Source organism: Channa argus, chromosome 4, assembly GCF_033026475.1.
Source record: "Channa argus isolate prfri chromosome 4, Channa argus male v1.0, whole genome shotgun sequence".
Classification (NCBI taxonomy): domain Eukaryota; kingdom Metazoa; phylum Chordata; class Actinopteri; order Anabantiformes; family Channidae; genus Channa; species Channa argus.
The window spans coordinates 10,361,950-10,376,467 of NC_090200.1; the positions used below are offsets into that span (position 1 = coordinate 10,361,950).

Here is a 14,518-nt window from a genome sequence, read left to right on the forward strand (position 1 = left end):
GACGTTTTTCTTTAAATGTGTGTGTTTACAAACAATTGGCACAATTACTGACGATGAGTAACTTAAAACTCTGAAATGAGGATGATTGTTGTGGTTGATGTTTACGTTATGACTGATTTTGTAGTTGATTTATAGACTTTCTAGACAGCGTTTTAAAAGCTTGCCCCATGTTTGGTGGCCGAGGAGCCCTCACCATTGGCTCGGGAGCCAAAAGGGGCGTTGCTTTGCAGCTGATGAGTGCTTAGGGTGCATGGGGTGTTCTAGGGATGGTTAAGGGAAAGCGTACTTGGCACTGATTCCTCGTTTCAGTATAGACTCTAGTTTACATTAAGCAGCTAATTTTTTATTTTTTTTTGTCAGAGGGATGAATGTGTCTTAAATTGTTAGTGTTTATAGAGGGTAGTGGATGCACGTTTAGCAATGCGATGAGGCCAGTGCACTTTGCAAGACTTGCGCTGCAGAGAGCCTCCGCGGATCCCACGACTTGTTGCCGTTGACAAGCCGGGGAAAAGTAGAGGGAAAGTGGGCAACCGCTCGGGGTTGCCAGAGGGTACTGCCTTGGAGACGACAATCTGGCTTTTTCCGCAGAGGAAATCATGCAGTTTACAATCTGGGTGGTTGGACTCATGTGTCATCTGTCAGCAATTGTCCAGGGAACTTTGCAATACCGATTGCACCCGAAACAAGGTAGCGTTTTTCTTTGATTTATGAGTAAGGTGGAAGGTGTTTTACCATTTGTCTATTATATTTGATTAGGATGCGTGTTGCACAGTAGGGCTGTCCGTCTGTAGCCGCATGCATTGCATTGACGGATTGGTGCAAACGCCGCTACTTCATTTCTGAATTACAACATTCTGTGACTTTTTTTGCAGAAAGTTTCATTAAGCAGCTGTCATCGTATGAAATCATCACCCCGCTCCGTGTGAATGACTTCGGAGAATCGTTTCCCCACAACCTGCACTATAGAAGGAGGCGGAGAAGTTTAAATGATGACCTTTCGGGTTTACAGGTTCACTACAGGATTGATGCATTCGGGGAACGCTTTCATCTCAATCTGACCGCCGACTCCGGCTTCATAGCTCCATCTTACACGGTGACACATTTGGGAGCGGAACAGAGGAACGAGACGGACTCCCACTCGCATGACCCGAGCGATATGCGGCACTGCTTTTTCCGCGGACACGTCAACGCCAACAGCGTATACCCTGCAGTGTTCAGCCTGTGCACTGGCCTTGTGAGTAATAACTTTTCACTTTTAATGTGGGATGCAAACAGTTCTGCGCGTTCCTTATTGCAAAGGCTTTCATCCATGCACGCACCCCATAAATTGCAGCTTAAGGGAAATGTGCTAGAATGTAACACGAGTAAGTGTTACTGGACTAACGTCACTGAGGAGGAGAGCACGGAGCTCTGCAACATACTGCCTGGTGTTGGGTGATGCTGCTATTGTACGGTGGTGTCGGGGCATCAGGACGGTGTAGTAAAGGGCGGTTGACGTGACAGCAAGCATCCTCCCTGGCAAAGTGCACAAAACACAGCCTGGATCACCTCCAGCGAGGGTTGTTTTTTTTTTGTAGACCGACTGTGGAGTGGTGACAAACAGAGAGACAGAGTTTTCCTCCAGAGATCAACAAAGTATCTGTAGTATATCCATATATACATATCTGTGTGCAGTGATTTACTGCCAAGTTCATTTCTTTACTTTACCATTCACTTTTTAGTACTACAAAAACAAAACAAAACAAAAAAAAAAACTCAAAGGTGTAATAGTGTGCCAGCATAACAAAACAATTAGACTGTTATGCAAATAGGCTATCTGAAAATTTGAAAGGGCTAATAAAGGTGTTAATAATTTAGGTCTATATCAAGGAAAAATGCTAAACATTTTGATGATTCCAGCTCAATTAAATAAAATTAACATATTTGTGAAACTGTTGGTAGGACAAAAACATTCAGGGTCCTGAGAACATGTGATGGGAGTTTTCATTTACTTTCTTTAAGCTAATGAAATTATAGATTCATGGGGAAAATAATAATGAGATCTGTTGCTAATGACAGTAAAACAGCTGCTTGCTAGGTAATAATTAGTTTACATCCCTCTCCTGCAATGAGAGTCCTGATGCCAAAGTCATTTAATTTGCCGATTCTTGTGTCAGAGAATATGATAACTGTTGAAGGGCTTGACTTCATGGGTCACATGAGGTTAGTGTTGCAGGGGCACAGGGTTGACCTCAGTCGCGCCAGCTGGATTGTGGGTGGTGGGGTGTTCGGCTCATTACAACACAGACAAGGTCGACCATAGCCTTGAATTCTGCCTCCCGTCACAACCCCTATCAATGTCATAATCCTTATTTTAGTTAAGTGCACTGTGTACAGCACCAGGATAGCATGTTGCAGAATAGGTACCAGCTCAGGCTTTTTAACTAGCACACAACACATGCCGTAGTGATTGCACTCATGTTGCAACTTGACATAATTATATTATTGATTTTTTATCATGTCTTCTGAAGGATTACTCCCGTTCAAACAGACCACCACATTATGTGTTTTGTTGTGTTTGCATAGCAGTTTAAGACATGGTGTCTAATGCTGCTATCAGGGTAATAAGCTTTCAATTGCCCCTCTGCCCAACTTTGATGTATGACTGGCTTATCCAAACATGTTGACATCCTTTTTCAACATGCAGTCTCCGTTGTTTATCTGCATCATCACTCATTGAGAATGACAAGACAATGGACTCTGCACCCGAGGCTATCGGGTCATAAATGTGCCCGTGTGTGATCGCTAGGGCTTAATGGCCAGGCACATTTTGTTGAGATGAGGTCATTAAAGAATAATTAAGCCCTAAAACAAAGTGGTCATTCTAGAAAAAAAGCAGGTTTCTCTTTGTCCACAGTTGCTCAAAGCTATCCCCAGGGGGTATCATGGGGGCGGGGTTGAGAAGCTTTTGGCCTTTTCAAAGTGAGCTGTGACAGGCAGAAAAGAGACAACTGCCAATGAAGGTCATGGGGAACTTAAGAATTGCTCATACCGTGGGAAATGTTAGTTCCTGAAGGAGCTCACTCTCTCTGTTCATTCACATAATAGAAGTGTGTGGTGAGTCAGCCTGTCCTGAGAAATAGGGCCATCTTCATTCCAACACCAAGTGATGTAGCTCTGTGTAAAGATCAGGCTCATGACACCTTTATGTCCTATTTAACTTTACAGATTGACTACAACTGTACAACGCTTTTGGGTGACTCAGAAGCCTCAGGATTTGAGAGTGTCTTTGTGAGATTTAATAAAACAGATGTGTGCCAACAGTCATTCCCACCATGTCATGAGTTTGACCGTACTTCAAATAGGAGTCCCTCGGTTCGAAGGTCCAGTTCAGCACCCACTACTGAACAGCCACCATTATGTCTGGCCAAACTTTTGCCAATTTTGCTGCTGAGCTAATGCTGAGAAACCCTGGAACACTGCCCCCTCCACTGACTAAAAAGAGCATTTGTCTGTTCAGACTTCTATTATTGTCACATGAGAAATTTAGAAAGGCTCCACCATAATCATCTAATTGAGAGTTAACCATACATTGTGATTTACAAGGTGCTTATAAGCATCTGCCAGTTGTTTCACTGTATAAATCATCCAATGCATTTACAACAGCACTTCAACAGTAATTGTAGTGTGTATTGTGCACATGAAAGATTGACAGTTTGATTCAAGGTTGACTGGAAAATGGCACTTTTGATCCACCAAAGTGTTTTATAGTTGTATATTTTGGTTAGGTCACCTTACTCACACATTCTAAAGATTTGCCATTCCATTACATGGCAATAACATGGTAACATGGCATAACATGGCAATGGGACCTTTGGTTGTCCATAGGAAAGAATGAATGTGTCCCTGTTTGTGATAGATTATCTATGGCAACTGTTTCCCTGGATTTTCTTAATATGTGCTCAGATGGGCTCCATCATAGGTTCTGGATCAAGGAAAAAAGCCCTGAATTACATTTTTATTTTGAGTTTTTACCTATGTTGGACCTGCAGTGCAGTGTCACATCATATACTAATATTAAAAAACTTCAACCAACGTCAGCTATGGTGAGTACATGTTTCAACATTACTCAGGTCAATACCTAAGTGTGGATGTTCAGTACATTCCCTTTACTTTCTACACTTGTTCTGTCGATTTTTTGACAGATTTTTAGAATTACTTGCCGCATGTGCTGCCATTGCAAAGACGTTGATGTTGCAAGTTGTGGTGGAGATGGCCTCTGGTTCCACAAGCTCAGTACACTGCAGCACTGGACACACCAAGTACTTAAGCCCTGTAGCGCTTTTGAGGAAGTATGTATCCTTCTCACTTTGCAAGGTGTAGAGGAAGGGTACATACACAGTTTATTTACTTTGTACTTTTTTATTTCCGATTTGTATGTTTTCCTCTGTCAACTGTCTGTCACTTTGGTGATGGTTATTGAGTAATTCTGTCTTAAAGAAAACATTCCAATGTCTAATATCCTGTTTAAGTGTGCGTATGAAATAACCATACAAACACCATTGTGCCTCATGGCTGAGTGAGCAAAGAAGCTTTGTGAGCGACTGAGCTGCCAAATCAATATTAGCATTCCTCTGTCAGCAGCTCTGTCCATGTATGATGATGTCAGTCCTCCCAGTGCCAGGCTGTGAGGGGAAATGCATTTTCACAGTTATGAGCACACCAATGTAGCAGTCAGTGCATACAAGTTTGAAATAGTTTACTGAATGATCAAGAGTTAATTGAGCATCAGTAAATGTATAAAAGGCTTGAAATGTCTCTGTTACAAACAGAGACTCTAAGCATGGTTATTTAATGTGCATTTGTCAAAGAACAGAGCCTTTTCAAAATGGGCACAATGTGCACAGTGGTGCTCAAGGGCAAAACAGAATGACTGCAATTACACCTCGACCTTTTTGCCCCAATCTGTAAACAGAGCTTACACTTATATAGTGCCATATGCACACATGCAAGTGCTTGCTTCAAACCAAATCCATCAATAACATCTCTTTTGCTACTTCTCTAGATTGGAACTTTTACGACACAACGTGGTGAATACTTCTTGGAGCCTCTTTTAAATGCTGTGGGGGAGGAATATATTGAAGAACACAACAAACCTCATCTTGTCTATCGACATGAGAGAAAGAGGAACATTCTCAACACCGTCAACAGCACAGATACCTGTGCCGCCTCAGGTAACAGACTGTAGACTCCATAACTATGCTGTATTTAACCACTGTCTGTCTGTGTCAGACATTATAGTCGTTTACCTTCTGCTGACCTGCATTCACTCTCTCATTCATGACTAGCACTAACTAACACTGTGCTAAAATGTAAATTGTACTCAGTCACGATGTTTGGCTTGCAGGATTCCCAAACAGCCTTGATTAAGGGGTGTTACTGCAAACTCCGCAACTTAATTAAGCAAAATGCTCTCCAACACTGTCTGGTGTTTTCACTCATGTTCTGTTGGGGCATTCAGTCCCAGTTCTGTGACAGGAGCTTAGAGGGAAGGAATAATTACTTTTTAGTTTGTAGTTGCAATGAAAAGAAGTGCAGAGGGTTTCTGCTTGGGAGGCAGCTTGAAAGTCCGCCTAGTTTCTTTTGAATTTTTATGGTAGAGGCCTTTGGGTGGTAGAGAGGCCCTCATGAGAAAGCAGGGTGGCAAAGTAGAGTTCACCATGATGGAAGGCCTTGGAGTTGTCCTCATGGGGACCTCCGTGGGCGGCCTTTGTTGTGTGATGCAATAAATCTTTTATGTGAAGAACTCTTGAATTGCTTGTTGTCTGAACCCAGCTATTGTCACTTGGTGGTGGCCATTGTGTACGGCGGCAGTTTAAAGAACTTGGACTGACCTGATGAGCACAGGCCAATACCTCCTTAATATGCTTTGCCCTTACAATAAGTCAGTGTGTGTGTGGCAAACAGAGACTGAGAAATCTGGAGGGCCTCTCAACCCCCACTCAGAAGTACCTTTAAATATACTCTCGCTCAAGAACATGGTGAGCCTAGGCTCGGTGAATACCTCCTAACTTCTGATGTTTAAGGAACAGTCATTATCGTTCAATAAAGTTTTACACCAATCAGCCACAGCGTTATACTACTGGTCTTAATAATGTTATGAAGGACAAAAGTAAGCTTGGCCACTGTGAGCAAACTGTAGCTACACAGATGCTAGAAGTACACAAACTCAACTATCAAGTAAAGGTGCAAGTATTGCTCTAAAAAATCTCCAACATATTATGTCTTGGTCAGTTAATATTTAAAACCTACTTGGATACACCATGATTATAAACTCTTTCAATTTACAAGGGGGCCTGGTGACTCAGCGGTAGAGCATTGCGATTCAGAAGGCCATGGGTTCGAATCCCACCCCTCTAAGGTGACCCTTGGTGCCCTTGGTGCCTGTGCCAAGCTCTGACAAAAATGGGAGTGTTGCGGCAGGAACGGCATTGGTGTAAAAACTCATCCCAAATCAATGTGCGGAACACTTTCCACTAAAGGAACAAGCCAAGACCCATTGATCTGTACTCTTTCAGTTTACAGCAGAGGAGAAAAGAACATGCGTATATGAATCAAACACCTCTAGGGCTTTATCAAAGGGCAACAAGTAAACAATGAGCAGTGGGATTAAAGGAACCAGTGGGCTGGGTTAGGACTGTGAGGTGTCCCAGGCTGCAGTCCTCCACTTTATCAGATAGGCCCCTCTCCAGATGAGGCGATAAATGGGCTCTTTGAAGGCCACGCTGAGCCAAGACTAACAGGACTGTCTTGTCTTTTTATGGGAAGGAGTGCAGTACACGTTGGTACTAGTCAGGTTAGATATAAACACCGACTTGGCACGTGTCATTCGCTTGCAAAACATTCATAGATGTTGCTCTTGGTCTTGTATTTGGACATTTGTCTCTTGGTTTTAGAAGTACTATGTAGGCTAAAGTCTTTGACAAAAGTGCAGCTGTGGATACTGTAGTCTTGTCATTGTAGCTCTTCCTTTCTCTTTACACATTGTCTCTACAGTTTGTCTGTCTCCAAAGACTCTCTCTTTTTCATTCTCTTATAACACTAAATTATTATCTAAATATGGAGCTCCTAACCACAGCCTAATTGCTGGGAGAAAAATAAGGGGTCTATAGGAAGACATAGATCTTTTAGACGCAGTATTTTTGGAATTAAAATTGAAATTTGTACCCAGTCCTTAAAGCAAAGCTGGATTGAGCTTTTAGTGTAAAAAATACGTAAAAAGTCTCACCAAGTTATTATTGGATTTTGGTGAAGATAACTGGCTCGTCAGCATTTCTCAGTGTCACATTATGAAGAGTCTCTAATCAAACTAAATGTGGTCTCTTAAGATTAGTGTAAAGATTATACTTATATAAATGTGAGCTGCAAGTTAATTATTCGCATACACTATAGGTGTTTTATTTTTTCTCAAACTCTAAAATATAAGAAGCAATTATACCACAAGCTTCAGCATCCAAAATGACCATAGAGGGAAATCAGCATCTCAAAAGTCTTTACGATAACATGTTTATCATACGTACATTTATTGTCGGGCTGTTTAATTGAATTGTACTAAATTTAGCTAGGCACACTTTTAGTCAGGGGTTAGTTTCTCTTTTTAGAATATCAGTAACAGAATGAGATTTACAGGAAGGTAGATAATCAGAATGTCATGATATAAATAAAAAATCCAAGAACCTGTGGTGTCAGCACGGAGCATATTCCTTTATAAGTATCTCCTCTTCTTAGGGAGCTATACTGTAAAAGCACTCTCTCCTGGTCTGTCAGAAAGTGTTTTTGTTTCATGAGATGCAAGTGCAAGAACAGATGAGTTTTGATATTATTAGTTTTATTTAAGTGCATAGATAGTTGCACAAGAGTTCTGTTTTTAGCTCTTTATAATAGTGGCTGCTGAGCACGCTGAATTTGGTACCTAGTTCCACCATTGTAAATTATGACTCTTCAGAGAGTTTGAGTGCTGAGACGTTTGGCAGTGTTGGGACTATAAGGAGTTTAGAGTGTTAGAAAACATCTTTTAAATGCCAAAGATGAAACGAGTTGTGTTTTAAGCAGACATGCAGGAAACAAAATGCATATCAGCAGAAAGATGTGTGTAGTGAGACAAGCTTTCCATCAGATTTGAAGTTGCGTATTGCTTTCTTAATGTGCTATAGACAATGTTGGAACTAGGACTTCTTTAAATAACTTCAGCAGTTTTGTGCAGTCTCTGCACACCTTTGAAAAGATGTGTTGAAAGGAGAGGAAGGCTATGTTTCTACTTAAATTTAACAAAGATTAAGTTTTGTTTTCTCTTTCGAACATGCCATCTCTGACACATACAACTACTTGACATTTTCATATATGTGCTGTCACTTATATATTGTCGCTGTGAGGTGTCAGAATGACAAGGGCTTTTAAAGTGTTACCTTGATGGAAATAATGCTCTGTTATTTCAGCGGTCATAGGTGTCTTTAGATGCCTTCCTGCACTATGTGCATTATGCCCTGTTGGTAAAGCACCACAGCATTAGAGAGTGTGTGCTGTTGAATGGATGTGAATTTTACAAACATTTTAAAAGCAATTTTGGATTAACACTATGAATCTAAGGTGTAAAAGTAGTTGGTGAAATAAGGCTCGCTGATTGACAGAGCCAGAAACACAGAACATTTTCTTTCAGCCAGCCTGGGTGGCTTCCCCGCTGTTTAGAATACTTCTGGAGTAGATAGCTGCAGAGTGGGTGATTAATGTTTCAAAGTCACAGAGTACCTTCTTGTGCCTGGTCCTGGCTTTTAAAAACCCCTTGGGGAAGAAGCTCAAATCACAACATGGCTCCGACCTTTACATTCTACAAGGTATCTGTCTTTGAGCTTGCATGTGAGTCCCTCCATCATCCTTCAATAGAGATAGCGACAAAGATGAGGGTGGCTACAGATACGGGCAGATTCTTCTCTAATTCTCTTCCCTATACTCAGAAGGACAGCTGTGCACTGTCACTATATCACAGTCTTTGGCTACGAGTCTCAGGCTATGGGGTGTCATATTTTCTCTGAATTAGATACGGTGAATTGAATAAAGACTGTTTGACAGCAAACATTAGCAGCTGAAAACCCAAACACTAATCTTCCAGTGTTTCCTTACAAGCGTTTCATTTGATTTCTTGATGGCTAACTGAGGAAAGCTGGTCAGCAAAGTGACTGGCTTTGATTTGGCAATACTTGGCACACATAGTATCTGTGCCCCTTGACCCTCACCACAATCATTGTATAGGATTCCCCCCTTGGTGCCCACTGTGTATACATGGTAGTTCAATTGCTAGCATCAGATTTTTGGTCAATGAGTTCATTTACATAGAATAATGCTTTCCCCCACATGGGGTTTGAACTAGCCGGCTTGAATCAGTGCCTGCTTTCCCTGGGCGCTTATGTGAATGGATGCACTTGTTGATTGTAACCTCACTTCTCTTTGTTTGGAGTCACTCACTGGATGGGTGGAGGGGACCTTGAAAGTTTCACCTCCTGCAGTTGCACGGTTATTGGGCCCATCGGCTTGCTTCCTGGGACTCATTTGAAGCTACAGTTTGTGTGTGTAAGGCTCACCTCTTAACTCCAACTCTTGACAGGGGTCAGGAAAAGTGGCCAGGCAGGGTGTGATGGACAGGCACCGATTGCTCCCTTGCCATTAGGGTCTAGCTTTTCCAAAAGGCTTAAGCTTGCTCTGTGCCCTCATGCCCCCTGGGCAAACCAAACCTCCCCCATTCCATGAAATGCCTATTGTTGCCAAACTACAAGTTTGTTTTAGGCCTTTGTGTGCATGCATAGATTTGATTTGCTTGTGAGGTTTTGTCTGTATCTGTCAGAAGTGAATGTCAACTCGCTGGCCTGTCAGTGCACAAAGTATCTCACTGAGTATTGGGAATTCCTAACCGAGCAGTGCAGCGCAATGGAAAAAGAAGTTTCTCTCATCTTATGATTGAGCAGTCCTGGCCTGCACTGCATGTGCCTGTCGGTCTTGCTTCAGACCTTGGCAGAGACCCCAGCCATCTTTCAAGCTCCCAATGCCCGCCTTGCTGCTTTTACACCTGCTTTCTAAAAAAGCTTTCTCACCCACTCACCCCATATTGATATGCATAGAAAATCTGAATTTCCATTGTCTTTGGCCAGTTTGAATGGCTTTTTTTGGAATTTTAAGAAAATAATTACAGTGCTTTGTTAATTGAAACGTGTTATGTTGCACCGGCTCCAACCCTTGAGCCAATGTGTAGTTGTTATGTAGGTTTTTCCGCATGGCGTCCTGCTCTGTGCCATCGTTGCCTTTTAGGAGAGATATTGCATTCATACAATATTATGGTCCTTTGCACTGTCATTGTCATTTGATTTTATGATAACCGATATTCTGACCCAAACAGGGTGAGGCAGTTATAGACAGTTTTTAACTTTAATAGCTACCATGTGTCTGCCTACCCTGAGGCCTCAACCCCATTGAACCCAATGTGTTATGTTGTCTCGGGAGTTCACTGTGACAGATTCCAGCTGGGTCTATTTTCTGTCACTGTCCACTGTCAGGGCATTCTTAACAGGGGGCTGCTGATTAGAATGGTTATAGCAAATTGAGTGACACCGACTGACTGCATGGTGGCATGGCTGACAGTCAGGGGTGAGATGGGGTGACAGGTGAGCGACAGTTCCCCACGGAGGTAGACTGGGAAGAGACAGTGGAAACATCAGTGTCATTGCCTGTGGCTCTGGCTGTTTATCATGGTCAGACATCAATCAGAACTGCAGAAATGCTTTAGTTGTTTTAAGGCAAAATATTTTTGGAACAACTAAATTACAATCTCTCATACAGTATAGCACCTTTTCAGGGCAGATGTCAAAAAGTCGCAAGATGATGTGACTTTTGTTTTTGACAAACATTCAAAGGCAAGTCTAAACAGATGGGTCTGGAGCTGCTCTTTCTAATGTCCCTGAAGAAATCAGAGAGCATATTCTTCTTCATTACTGATCAATGCTTTTACAACTCTTACTTTTCCTTACTTACTATTGGTTTTTGATAGTACAGATCAAATGCCTTTAACTGTTTGCCACATTCTTGTGGTCTCTGATAGAAACCATCAGACTTTAATGAATTGGATCTATGAAACCAAAAAACCCACGTGATATGCCCTGAAAATCACAATCACCCAATCAGGATGGTGTATACTGATGCTAATGCAAGTTCCAGTTAAACAAATCTATTATTAAAACAGCAACCTAAGGTAATGTGCAGCTTCTTAAGCCCTTTTCACACATGCTCTAGAATTCTGAAATTACCCTGGCTGAGTCAGGAGAGGGTGTACGTGTGAATACAAATGACACTGCCGACATTCATCCTTCGAGCCTCCCAGTACAATGTTCGTATTATGTGTGTGAGCTTGTGTGCTGCTCTGTCCCTTTTTATTAGACGCATTGCTCCATTGTGCTGTAAACAAAACAGTTTCCCAATTTTTCGACCCTGTCATGCCTCCCGTGCATGCTGATCGCGCATGGAAATCGAGCTGATATTCACGGACGAAGACGGTTTTTCCTCGACCACTCCAGACAATGTCCAAGGCTGAAGCCTCCTAACTTTGTCAGGAGTTCGTATGTGAACTAGGCATTAGATTAGTGAAGAAATTCAGGTCCTCACAGGGTTTTTATTATTGCCTAATTCAATAACTTTAATCTTTAGTATGTTTTGATTAATTTATTCCTAAAAGTGAATGAGTGAGTTTAGTTTAATCCTGGCAACATCATACACTCGATGGTTCCAGATTCATAAGTAGTGTTTTGTCTCTTCTTAGACAATTTGCTTACTCTGGACACATTGTTCGTCTCCTGCATGGACTGAAAATTGCCCTCTGAAAATTGCCCTTTTCACATATGAACACCAGGCAGTGTCCAGTGTAGCAGGTCCAGGCAATTAATGTCCAGTGTTGTTAATGTTAATGTCCAGGCTGTCTGACTCAGACATTTGCGTTTTCACATGCAGGTCCCCAGGGTAAAGTCTACAGAAGTTCAGGGTGGCAGCACATGTGTGAAAGCAGCTTAATAAGTGTACAAAGCCCACTACCTTCTAGTGAGGTCAAATGCCACTTCACTTTAAAAAGGCTTCTTCAGCAGCAACAATGAGCTACTTTTGCTTCTTTGTGTCTTGCCACAGAATTGCACTTAATTGTGACCCTGTTTGCAAGAGTTTCAACAATTTTTTCTCCTGAGCTGCGCAGTGACTGACGTTGAATTGAAGCAAATGCTCAGTGTAAGGTATACTGTCTATTTAAGTGGCACCCAGGGAGTAGGACTCAGTTGGCCATTGTAAAGAATGTTAATTAGTTCAACAATGATATGTGTGTTTCTCATTGTTGGGCTCTTAGCACTGATACTTTCGACAGAAAACCAAAGCATAGCCAAAAGGCTCTTTAATCTAGATTAAAATCTCAGTCAGATTCTTTTAAAGAGGATGGATGTAAATAAATAGTTTCAAACATAGAGTGCATATGTAGGCATAAAAATGCATCTATCCATTGATGTTTATTAAAGAAATGTAAAAAGAAATGCATAAACAAAGTCTTAACATACCTACATTCAACCCCACCTGAAATGTTGCTTAATAGATAAACATCTTTCCTCATATTTTATGTTTTATCGTTGTGTCAAAAGATAATCAATCTTTTGACACAATAATAAAAAAAGATTTTTGTAAAGTGTACAAGTCAAGTAAGTGTTGGAGCAGAAAAGTGAGTCAGTTTGAGTTATGTGCATAGTAGAGCCAACAGAATTACAACATTTAGAAATGATTATGATTACGCCCATGCTGTGCAGGGATCACTTTATTGTTCTCAGTTATGAAGAACTGCTGGAAATCAGTTTCATAGAATTGAGCTGGGAATTGTTGCTTGTGCAAAAAGAAGTTCAGTATATTACACACTGATGTTTTGTAATCAGTTCTAAGGATATATGTGTTTGGTGATGCTGATTTAGTGCCTGGTGGGTGATATCATCCCTCTTATTTGTCCACAGGGTCAGGAAAGTCAACCCTGTCTCCTCATGATGTAAGTAGCAGCTCACTACCTAGTGAGAGGGGGATTTTGCACGTAAGGCGATTTGGAAAAGGTTGTGTGTGGCTAATCTGCACTGATTCAAAGGCTATTATAACAAAGATCATATTTTCACCTCCTCCTCTTTTTTTTTTCATCACACACTCATTTGCTCTGTAGATGTACATACTCTTTGGTGCATTGATAATCCCTTTGATGTTAGACTGTCTGCAATGATGAGTCTGTTTAAGGGGTTTAGTGTAGTGAGTTTGGCCCCAGAGAGACTTTCCCTGGAAATACAAAGCTCTGCTCTGGCCCAGCTACCCAGGCTGTGTGCATGGGCACAGACGGGCTTGGCACTGACTTGGTTGCTGGCACTAGCATGGAGCTGCAGCTCACGATGGCAAGAGCTGTGGGCCATTCTGCCAGGGAGTCACGGTCTGGCTCGCATGTCCACTGGGGACGTCGCTTGAAAAGTTTTCTTTCCTTTTTTCTTAAAAATGTTTCCCTACCTGAACAGTTACACACAATCTTTCCCTGTCTGACTATCTGGAAAGATTTGTACAGTGCAATTTAGTTGTAATGGAGTGGGAAATTGTCAAAGAAATCCAAGATTATGCATTTGCATTTGCCATGCTGTGTTTTTGCACGGTTTTGTATTCATTCCTCCTGCTTGTATTTGGCACTTTGTCTAGTAGCTGGCTAAGTCCATCTTTTATTACAGTACCTGAGCTAACAGAAGTTACTGCAAGCAATCTTTCTTTCACAGTATCACATGTGACAGTACTTGCATAGACTGCACAGTGACCTGTATGCTGCACTACATAGTCTTTAAATGGCCCTTTTCGACACAAAAAAAGCAATGGAAATAAATGAAATGCTAAGTGAATGATATTGACTGACATTCAGATCATATGTATAATGTAGAAAAAAATCATCACTCTTGAAAGCTTTGTTTTTTACAACATTGAATCATCGTTAATTTAATTAGTTTTATTTTACAAATATTTACAAAAAGACTTAACAACTGCAGCCAAGGTTACTTTACAAGTCATAGTGTCTAGATGGGCAAGAAGCTCAGGTTTTGTTTAATCACACATCTTCCACTTCAGAGTCCGAATCATTTCAGACAAACCCTAGCTGAGATTTAATTTTTACATTTTTTCTTTTTACCACTCTCCCATAAATCTACAACTGCTGAAGAATCCGGGAAACATGTAACTTATGTACAGTCTTTCCTATCTCCTCTGCTAAAACTTGTAACTCCCTCAAAGCAGGCACAGATGTCTTGGTGGCCTTCTTCACTCTTGCCAAGTCACTTGGTTTTTGAGGATAGCCAGATTTATGCATGTGCCATATTTCTTCAATTTTTTTAATGACGTATTTAACTGTACTCCCAGATATATTTAATGACTAGGAAAAATTCTTGTGTCCATCCTCTGACCTCTG

The 14,518-nt window shown here is 41.4% G+C and overlaps 1 protein-coding gene across 3 annotated transcripts in view; it reads left to right on the forward strand.

Annotated features, from left to right (window-relative positions):
- The first annotated feature begins 245 nt into the window (after nt 1-245).
- Nucleotides 246-14,518, forward strand: part of LOC137125772 (A disintegrin and metalloproteinase with thrombospondin motifs 20) — a 70,522-nt gene continuing 56,249 nt past the window's right edge. For 2 of the 3 annotated variants that reach the window (XR_010914203.1, XM_067501753.1), the window contains exons 1-3: nt 246-687; nt 873-1,234; nt 5,045-5,213. Coding sequence is in view for 1 of the 3 variants with exons in the window: in XM_067501753.1 (XP_067357854.1) it covers nt 597-687; nt 873-1,234; nt 5,045-5,213 (622 nt within the window). In the remaining 2 variants the exon portion in view is untranslated. Of the gene's footprint in view, nt 688-872; nt 1,235-5,044; nt 5,214-13,052; nt 13,085-14,518 lie in introns of those variants that run through there. The other variant, XM_067501754.1, reaches the window with a different exon arrangement.